General features: G+C 43.1%; 1 protein-coding gene across 1 annotated transcript; it reads right to left on the bottom strand.

Moving 5' to 3' along the window:
• Positions 1-1,102: 1,102 nt before the first annotated feature.
• Positions 1,103-7,604, bottom strand: KCTD18 (potassium channel tetramerization domain containing 18). Its single transcript, XM_056861223.1, has 6 exons — positions 7,431-7,604; positions 5,871-6,082; positions 4,538-4,731; positions 3,207-3,301; positions 2,138-2,240; positions 1,103-1,607 (listed from the first exon to the last, which is right to left on the bottom strand). Exons 1-6 carry the CDS (start codon positions 7,585-7,587, stop codon positions 1,103-1,105), a joined length of 1,266 nt encoding a protein of 421 aa, XP_056717201.1. The 5' UTR covers positions 7,588-7,604.
• Positions 7,605-10,819: the final 3,215 nt, after the last annotated feature.

The raw sequence follows: 10,819 nt of genomic DNA, 5'->3' as shown, positions 1-10,819 counted from the left end.
CAGGGTCTCAGGCAGGGGTCTTTCCCATCACCTACCTGCCTAGTCCCTTTAACTGGAGATGCCGGGGATAGAACCTGGGACCTTCTGCATACCAAGCAGATGCTCTACCACTGAGCCACAGCCTCTCCCCCATTGCCCGAGCTTCAGCTATTTAAAAAGAGACGATGAAGAAACAAGGCCACTGAAGAATGACAAGAAGCAGAGAATACAAACTGCTACAGTGAAGATTTAGGTTGACTATCAGCAAGATTCCGAACTATAAAAAGGGTCAGATGATGGAACGAGTTACCCGGGAAAGTTACAGAATCTCTTTGGAGTATGTGGGAATTGTATCAATGCAATCCTTGGAAACTCTCTCCTGCTACAGAATTAATTCCACATGTACCTTTGCGTAGGTGCGCGTGCCCTGAAATTTAATGGGAGTGTGGGAAAACTGCAGTAAGTTATCACTGGCAGTGGAATTCTACTTTTTGAGGAATCTTTTGTTTTGTTCTGGCCTCTTCAAAGAAGGCTGCTCTGAGGTGCAAAGCTGCACTTGAAGGTGTGTGGGCCCTGCCCACTGAGATCTCAGAAGGTAAAACAGATTAGCTAAGAAGGATTTTCTGTAGTTTGAGATATGGTGGGGGCAGAGGCTTCACTGCCATGGACAGTTCTTCGATGCTACCCTTGACCCTTAAACACAGTACAAATCATACCAGGAGTAACAAGTTGCAGAGGAAATTATTAAAAGTTTATGAGGGGTTACAAAACTAGGGGTTGTGGTTGGGTTTTTGTTGTTGTATGTTTTGCCCAGAGTACTCACAGACCAGGATATATTCCATTCTCAAATGGCCTCAGCATTGACATTTTGATCTATATAAAGAAAGACACCAATACAAAAGCACAGCAATTTGAAGGAAAAAAACAAAGACCCAAGCCTTTTTTGCACCACAAGGGAGGGAGATAAAGATTTCTGACATGTCATTAAAAATGTGAAAATGCTCGCCCTCCCATTTTTCTCCACACTGTCCAGAGTTCTGTGCTCTACCACATAGCTGGTTGCCTTTCAGAAGGTCAGAAGATCCACCTTTGGCAGGATCATGACTGTAACCACCATGCGCAATCACTGGGCTGAGCCACTCTGCAAATGGCTTTTAATATTAGCACTTTCCAATGAGAAACCAAATTCTTCACGGCTCGGGGATGCAGAATTGGAGGCAACTGCAACAGCTGGAATTTGCTGCTCGGACGTTTTGCGAAGTGGAGTCCGCTTGAGTTTTATCACACGACTGGTTGCGGGTTTCTTGGGTGACGGGGCCTTCAAAGCTTTTTCACCGACTGTCCCATTCTCAGCACTCCTAAGTGACGCCTGAGCATTTTTAGTCAATGATACGGATTCTGAAGGTGGCGTTTTCGTTACGACTTTGCGTGGTAACAAACTGTCCCTGGAGGGTCGTTTAAGAGTCACTTGGGACCGAGAAGATGCACGACATGCTGCTATCTTTAAGGAAGCAGAGTTTTTAACTTTGATACTGGTACTCGTTGAGGGACCTGAAAACTGAATGTGCTTTCGACCAGTTCTGCTGACCTCAGAGACGTCTTCCTCTTCGCTATAGTCTATTAACCGCCTGTAAATAAAAGCAGACATTCACTGTAACAAATCCAGTACTTTGAGTAATACCGCACATACCATAATTCAGATACAATTGAGCATGTACCCCACACTTGCCTTTACATGCAATAGTTTGTATGTCTCAATAACTGTTTAAAAGTGGAGCAGGAAAAACTATTCATACATTCCACCATTAATCATAACTATAGGGAAACATACTGGTGTGAACCAAATATGTTTGGCACAGTTTGTCATAGACAGCACAAGGTAGAAAGGCTGCCGCTTGGATGTTTCTACTGAACGTATCTATAGAAAATGGAGAGACACAAACTACTTTGAAATCCAACACCAAATGTACAGGGTTTAAAGCTGGCTTTAACTGTGAAATGGTCCCTAGGGAGACCGTATGCCTGGAAAAAAACAACACGAGGGACTATGGAATAGTGACAACCACAGGAACAAGAAAGAAGAATCCTTGAGTAGCTGGTATTTTTTTAAAGCAGCCTCTGTTCATCATAACCGTAATCACTGATTAGGAAGATGTACCGTTTAGGGACGGGAGACATGTTTTGCAGGCTTCCTTTTATAGGACGCTCCTCCAGAGTCCAGCATTCTATCAGTTCCTGCGGAACTCGCCAGTAACTCACTCCTGTAATTCAAAAGGCATTCTTTCACAACATCCAAGACAGATAAATAATCAATTTATTTACAAAAATCACCATTCTAGACACGTTTCTTTCAGCCATTCCCACAGAATACCATGTCTGGTGGATCTCCTCCTTAGGGCTCTCCACCCAGAATTGTTTTCCCTACTTACAGAACTACGCTTAAAGCACTCCTCCCATAAAAAAGAACTTTCTTGGATTAATGGGGCCATACTGGTTCCGTAAAACAGGAAACAAATAACCAACTCAGCTGGTATGAGTTTACAATTTTTAAAAAAATAATTCCCAGAACCCTTCCTCAGGGAGCAAAAAAAAACACAGTAAAGCTTAAACTGTCACACGTTATACACAGAAGGCCAAATTATTCTAGACAAATCTCCCGCCAAAAATACATGACAGCCTCGGGCATTCCAGGTTTGCCAGCTGGATCAGTCTGACAGTTCTCAAATGGTAGGTCAGGACCCCAAAGTGGGTTGCAATACACAGGTGAGTTGTGAGGTTAGTCTGCACCAAGAAACAGCTGGAATTTGAGACCAAGTAATATTAAGGGTCCAGTAGCTTGGATTTACCCAGGCTATATTCTGCTCCCAATGCCACCAGGACAAATCATGGGTGAGAGATCTTGTATGGTTCTTTAACATACTTGTTATAAGCCATTAACAGAGCCTAACAAGGCAGGGTGTTTTAAATAAATAAGTTGCTCCATAACCTAGTATTTTGCCAAGCTCAAGATGTCCCGACTAGCTATGGGCACAGTGGTTATTTCTGATCTTCATGCATCTGAAGAGTAAATATAAATATCTCCCATTTTAACATTTATCTTAATTTATTTAAAACATTTATTAGCCGCCTTTCTTCCTCAAAGCAGCTTACCATATAAATAAAATAAATAAAATAAAATACATAAAACCAATTTTTTTTACTGAAAATATTATTTAAATTGTCTGTACCTTGCCCTTCCCATGCTTCAAATGCATCCATCATCTTATTCAACTCGGCCACTGAATAATAGCTCCAGATGTATTGCACATTATTCCCAGCCTCTCTAGATAAATATTGTAGAAAAAGAAAAAAATACGTTATTTTACATTATTTTTTTAAAAATCTGCTCTAAAATCTTAATGTTTTAAATGGGTATCAGTATTCTCTACTCAAGGACACTGCAACTGGTATAGTATATGGTAGCTTTACTGCTGGTGTAACTGGTGTACCACACTGAGTGTGTGTTTGAGGCGGATGTCTACGACAGTTCCACTGCAGTAATAAAAAAGAATTTTTTCTAAATTAAATGAGATTTGCAATGCAATGCACAGATTCCTCTGCCAAAGTTAATTGTAAGGACGCTGGGATTTGTTTAAGTGTCTGTGACATGCTTAATCTGAGCTTTCAATAGGACAAAAAAAACCCCACACATATCTAGTGGTACACTCAATTGCAGCGACTGAGCTGGATCCTAGGATCCACGGCCACAAAGGTCACAGATCTTTCTCGTGTTCCCCTTCCCCCAAAGCTTATATTCGCCTCTCTTCCTTCAACATTGGCAATTTTATTCCCTTCCCCCTTCCTTCTGCAGCATCCAAAGCCAGAAATATATGGGTCCTGCTGTCCTGGGACCAACCCTTCCCTGGATCAGCAAGCATGGGGGGGGGACAGAAAAGCTTTGCCGAGGGATTCCAAACCATTGATTTTAAGAAAAAACGTTGGCTTAAATTATTATTATTAATTTAAATTTATAGCCTTGTTCCCGGCCAGGCCGGGCTCAGAGCAGATAACAACATGTTAAAACCATAAATGATTTAACATAAAAACATTAAATGTTTGTGGAGTGTAAATGTAAGTAATTTAACTTTCCTTTCACTTCTTTTTTTTTGGGGGGGGGGAGAAAATCAACACTCCCACCCAACCACCTTGAAAAATATACACAAAGTACAAAATAAATCAAAATGAGCTGGCCTTTGGTGCACTAACACTTTTGAGTGTTCTCTCAGAAATTTCTAAATGGACCTTTAAGTGCAGCACGTTCAGGTACAACTGTTATTAAATACACTATCTGGAAATAGTTTTTCTAGACCACCACTTTTACTCACAATGAGTTAAAGACCAGAATATATAAGTCACTGAATCTAAAGCTGCACGAAAGCAAGAGCTCCGAAAGCAAGATGCACACAGGTATTTACACATCAGACAGTCTCCTCCAGAAAGAAACCACACAGTTCTCAAAACCGAATCATCTTAACCACCACACTTTAATGCAATCACATGGCTGTGAAGTTTCTCCCACCTCTTATAAATGTTTTTACTATGAATTCGCCCTTCCAGTTGTTTTTCAACTGCAGCCATTCCATCAGCTTTTGTGGCATAAACACCAATTATTAGACTCTCGCAGCTGGCTCCAGAAGTGCTGAGATAGTGTAGGACCCAAACAGTAGGTTTAATGCATATTAAGCCATAAGAGTCACAAAAACCTATTAGCACCTGCAAAAAAGAAAAAGAAAACACAAAAGAAATGAAACACCATAATTTCATATTGTAACAGCATGTCACACATTATGTTACTCAACGGATTATTTACGTGTTCAAAATTACCTGCAGGTACTAAGATAGAAAGCAATAACTCTTTTTCGGGGGGGGGGGGTGTCAAGGAATCCTGGAGAGGCAAAATCTCAGTCCGATTCCCTCCCTGCTGGCCCCTGCATCTCCCCCTCTTATTCCAGCTCCAACTCACCATTCTCCTTCCGTCAAGGTCTACTACCTCTCCGGTGCATTTTCTCCAACTCTCCTCAGTCACCCACCTGGCCTGATCTCCTGCCCCCTCCAACCTCACCGTTTGTTTTTACTAGATTTTACACACCATTTGGGGGTGCTCTGGCAACCCAAAATGCCACAGAGTTTTAATTTTTTCATGACATCCATGTATGTGCAGACGTTATTGCTACTGTTTTGGAGGGTTTTTCGCCCCCTACGGGTAAAGTGTAGACGACTGGGGAAGGCAATGGCAAACCACCCCATAAACCTAGTCTGCCTAGTAAATGTCAGGATGTGATGTCACCCCATGGGTCAGGAATGACCCGGTGCTTGTACAGGGGACTACCTTTACAGGGGGGACTTTTCAATTTTTCTGCAAATCTGGGGTTTCTCCTGGGTTTGCAGAAACATATCATAACCACAGGTGGCCTTGTTGTGCAAACTGTCTGACCTACACAGGGGGATGGGGAGGAGACAATACATGGTTACTATATACATACAATTATAACAGTGCATTCCTAAGGAGAGTTGCTCCAGTCTAAGCCCGTTGAAATGAATGGGCTTATGACTGGAGTAACTCTCCTTAGGAATGCACTGTAAATGTGATGGAGACAGCAGAGTAAACCACATTCTTTTTAACAGTGTGATGATTTTGGGATGATCAAATATGTCCAGAATTTTTCTTGCACCACTGGACTGAAAGCAGGGCTACAGTTCTAAAGGACCATTACATTTGCTTCAGTCCTGTAAACAGTCGTCTCACACTGGCTACCAGGCACACCCTCTCTCTGCGCGTCCTACAGATCCCACGATCAGCAGCTATGACAACCACTCCCCAGACATCAAGGGCCACAAGAAAATTCCAAGACCTTTTTAAGCTCGGTGTTTGACCTTAAAGAATACGTCTCCATTTCGTTGGCCAAGTGGTCAGCGAGATTATAAGGGTAAGGAATGCCAAAGTAATCAGCTTCTTCCTGCAATGCAATTCGGGTTTGCTCATCTTCTGGAATCCGAAGATCACCGTGAAGGTAATCTAGGAGGTATTTAAAGAGGTTGCCGTCTCGATCAATAAGGCATGCTCCTGAAAATGCAAGTAAAAATAGTTTGAAAATGCAAGTAAAAATAGTAAAAATTTGTTTTGGGAAAAGTTAATCATCTCTAAGAAATCTATTCATCACAATAAAGTATCCCAGTATGCCTTCTTTAATAAGCATGCATTTAGTGAAATAAAATACTGGAGAAATGTTACTATCAAAAGGCAAACCCAACACTGAAGATGGGTTTTTCTCCTCATTCATACTCATATTTGCCCATTAATCATGGCAGGCACTGCATTACCATGAGTGTCGAACTTGGGCATTTTAAATCTGCTAGATAGTAATAAACACAAGCCAGTGTCTACTACCTGCCTTCTAATTGTAGCCAACCAATCCCTCTCAATCCTCCGTAACACCACCTGCCTTCTAAGGGTGCCAAATGCCAGCCTCTACCAATTCTCTCTCTGTGTTAAGTGCCATCAAGTTGCTTCCAACTCAGGGTGACCCTATGAACCAATGTCCTCCAAAACCGCCTATCTTTAACAGCCTTGCTCAGATCTTGCAAATTGAGGACCGGGACTTCCTTTATAAAGTCAATCTATCCCTTGTTGGATCGTCTTCTTTTCCTTTTGCCTTCAACATTTCCTAGCTTGATTTGTCTTTTCCAGTAACTCTTGTTTTCTCATAATGTGACCAAAGTACGACACAGGTTAGTCAATTTAGCTTCTACAGTCAGTTCAGGCTTGATTCGATCTATAACCCACTGATTTGTTGTTGTTTTTTGGTAGTCCACGGTATCCGTAACCCTCTCCTCCAACACCACATTTCAAAGGAATCTCTTTTATTCCTGTCAGCTTTCTTCATTGTCCAGCTTTCACACCCATACGTAGTAATAGGGAATACGATGGCATGAATTAACTTGATCTTGGTTGCCAGTGACATATCCTTACACTTAAGAATCTTTTCTAGCTCCTTCATGGCTGCTCTACCAATTCTGCCATGTGAGAATCCTCTTAGGTGCAAATGTCCCAACACATTTCATGGCAATTTAGAAAAGCAGTTTCTAGATGTCATGTTAACTTTAATTGCCTATAAAACTAGGGCCCTTTCTTCCCATGTCTCTGATATTTGGTAGGGATAATCCCTTGGGAAAGAGATATAATCCCTGAGCATTTCATCCAAACTGGTCGCAAACCAAAGATGTTGCAGCCAGAAATGTGTTTCCCATGAAAACAATTAAAACAAAGACGGATAACATTAAAAACAAGCATATGTAATAAGGAGCATAACAACCACAAAGGTTTTGAAATGGAAAAATAACTCCACATTCTTGATTTGCTATCTAAAATAAGTTATTCAAATTTTTATTTAGGGGTCATGCATCTTGTTTACCTGAGTCATCCATTTTTAGAGGAAACCGCCCGCTGAACATGGATGCTAGCATTGACTCCTTAAAACGGCATAAAGATTGACGCCTAGCAGTATACATACAACCTCCAACATTAAGTCGAAGAATATCCTCCACCTCTTTACTTTGGCCGTCTTCCATTGCATTTGCCACTAGCATAATTGACTGGAGTGTTGTAATTTAAAACCTGTAATAATCATAAAAATTGAATTTAGAACTCTTTTTAAAATATGGAGGTAACCTCGTTCTGATGGCAAGGGCACATGAAACACGACGCAACTGGTACAGCTGAGTAGGTTGGTATCGCAATATCTGGGCATCATAACAAACAAAGAAGCCCAGCCATTTGGGAAGGGGGTAATTTTCTAAAAAAGCAAGAAAAAAATAGGATGTTTTTGCCTCAGTTGCGAGACAGGCTTTAGCTACTGCAACCTCCGTCCAACTATGCGCCACTGCACTTAAAAAAAAGTATAATATCAAGTTCAGAAAACAGGACTGAGAGTCCTAGCACTCATATTCAGTGTTCAATCATGAGACATGTATCCATGTGTAAACATAAATATAAATGTCAGTTTGCAGAATCAATTCAGTGGGAGTTTTCAACATGCATAATTAGGACTTTGGCTACACACATTTTCACGAGGATGGGCGAGCCGAGATACTCCAGACTGTACCTTAAAATAACAGGATGAATTAGAAAGCAACAAAGGCGAGAGTCAAGTTTTTGGGAGTTCATCAAAACTCTTCATCAGACAGAATGGCAAAGCAAAAAGCGGTGGTTGCAGCAGCCAACTTATGGCAAACCCCCTGGCGTTTTCAAAGCAAGAGGCAAATAGAGAAGGGGCGAGAAACCGATGTGGCTGGGCGTAATGAAGAAACCTGCCCTGAGCCTGGCCTTGGCTGGAGAGGACGGGTTATAAATCTAATAAATAAACAAATAAATAAAATAAACCCACAACTATTCAGTTTGCAATAGTGTAAATAGGGCAGGGTGGGCATGATATGCAGACCTGCAACTCAACCCTATGTTTCCTCACACAAGTAAGGCTACAATGCTAAACATAAGAACATAAGAAAAGCCGTGCTGGATCAGACCAAGGACCATCAAGTCTAGGAAGCCCACAAACAAGACGACTGCCGCAGCATCATCTTGCCTATTTCACAGCACCCAATATATTCGGCATGCTCCTCTGATCCTGGAAAGAATAGGTGTGCATCATGACTAGTATCCAATTTAAGTAGTAGCGATGAATAGCCCTCTCCTCCATGAACATGTCCACTCTCCCCTTAAAGCCTTCCAAGTTGGCAGCCATCGCCGCACCCTGGGGCAGGGAGTTCCACAATTTCACTATTATCACTTATCCTCCTGGACACATTGTCTTTCTTGCAGGAGCAAACATTAGGCTCAGAGAGGCTTATAGTGCCATCCTAAGCATGTGTGTGTGTTAAGTGCCGTCAAGTCGCTTCCGACTCATGGCGACCCTATGAATGAAAGTCCTCCAAAATGTCCTATCTTTGACAGGAGTAAGTCGCATTGGGAGTGCCCAGACAGTGCCCAGGAGGATAAGCCCCTTCCACTGGGCCTTACTCCTGAGTATACACGCTTAGCATGGCACTATAAGCCTCCCTGAGCAAAATGCTTGCTCCTACAAGGGCGACAGTGCCCAGGAGGATCCAAACGAGACATAAAAGGCCGACACTCCCCCTGCAACCTGCTGGGTCAAAGGAGGGGGGCGATTTCCCTTTTCCCCCGCCCCATAAATCCACCACCCGCTCCGCCCTTATTTATCCACTGCCAAATGGCAGCAGGTTGACTCAGCCTTCCATCCTGCCGGGTCGGTGAAATGAGTACCCAGCTTGCTGGGGGTAAAGGGAAGATGACTGGGGAAGGCAGTGGCAAACCACCCCATAAACATAGTCTGCCTAGTAAACATCAGGATGTGACGTCACCCCATGGGTCAGGAAGGACCTGGTGCTTGCACAGGGGACTACCTTTACAAGAGTAAAAAGTGTCAGTAACATGTCATAGACTATTTTTTTTAAAAATCAATGAAATAGATGGAATGAAGAATACCAGACCAGTAAAACAGCAATTGAAATAGTAGCAATGAAATTTTAAAGATAATAAAACAGCAACAGAAATAGCACAATGCGTCTGCCTTGGAAATATCAGGATGTGACGTCACCCCATGGGTCAGGAAGGACCTGGTGCTTGCACAGGGAACTACCTTTACAAGAGTAAAAAGTGTCAGTAACATGTCATAGACTATTTTTTTTTAAAAAAAACAATGAAATAGATGGAATGAAGAATACTAGACCAGTAAAACAGCAATTGAAATAGTAGCAATGAAATTTTAAAGATAATAAAACAGCAACAGAAATAGCACAATGTGTCTGCCTTGGAAATGTCAGGATGTGACGTCACCCCATGGGTCAGGAATGACCCGGTGCTTGCACAGGGGGACCTTTGCCTTTACCTTAAACGGCAGCAGGAGAGGCATCAAAAGCAAAGCACCAAATCCCGAAAACAGAAAGGGGGGGAAAGAGGCCATTTCTGCAAAGGTTTCGCCTGGGATTTGCCGCTCTCTAGCTGCACATCCCCCCCATCGGGATTCCCAAAACTCTGCACGGGGGGCTCATTTTGGAGATTTTGCATGGGCGGGGGGGTGGAGAGAAATGTGCATCTACCGACGGGCAACCCCAAGGCAAAACCTCCCAGGCATCCGTGGCCAGAGAGAAGGCAGAAGGCCCGGCCCGGAGGTTGCCTCTCCAGCAGGCCCACCCCGCATCCAACCCCCGAGCTGGGTAGAGTCCCAGGGAGAGGGTCTCCCCGGGGAGAAGTTGCAGTTCCTACGAGCGGGGGAGGGAGGTCAGCCAAAGCCGCTGCAGAGCCGCTCTTCCCCGCACCATTTGCACGTTACCTGTTCCTTCCCTCTCGCGACAGCCGGCCTTGCGCCATCGCCCAATCCGGAGCGAAGCGGGGGAGAGAGGTGGGAGGGTTGCAGCTGCTGCTGCTGCTGCTGCCCGGGCTTGCGGAGAGAGCCGCCTCCTGTTTCTCTCCTCCGTCCCCGGATGCAATGCCGGATTGACGTATAAGCGACCCCAAAAAAATTTAAAGGGGGAAAAAACAAACTCGATGTGCATTTCCAAAATATAAAATAAAAAAACGAAATAAAATAAAACCTGCATACAGCAACAGTGTGTTGTGTTGTGTAGGCTCCTATTCATAACAAACTTAATAATTCTTTTGCATATCACACCTAATCCAATCAAGCCTGCTATTCACATTTACATACTGTTCCTCTACTTAAAGACCGATGCGATTCACATTCTAGCTGTATCTGAAGAAGTGAGCTGTGGCTCACGAAAGCTC

Source organism: Euleptes europaea, chromosome 15 (assembly GCF_029931775.1).
Source record: "Euleptes europaea isolate rEulEur1 chromosome 15, rEulEur1.hap1, whole genome shotgun sequence".
NCBI lineage: Eukaryota > Metazoa > Chordata > Lepidosauria > Squamata > Sphaerodactylidae > Euleptes > Euleptes europaea.
The sequence above is the reverse complement of the archived record's forward strand: the minus strand, read 5'-3'. Positions and strand labels throughout refer to the sequence as shown.

What these genes read in the sequence shown, in the direction of transcription:
- KCTD18 (XM_056861223.1), bottom strand. Translation starts at nt 7,587, where the DNA reads ATGGAAGACGGCCAAAGTAAAGAGGTGGAGGATATTCTTCGACTTAAT. An exon ending in AGTAAAAACATTTATAAGAG is followed by an intron (nt 3,302 to 4,537) that starts GTGGGAGAAACT and finishes ATATTTATCTAG; the next exon opens with AGAGGCTGGGAATAATGTGC. An exon ending in TGAAGCATGGGAAGGGCAAG is followed by an intron (nt 2,241 to 3,206) that starts GTACAGACAATT and finishes TTTGAATTACAG; the next exon opens with GAGTGAGTTACTGGCGAGTT.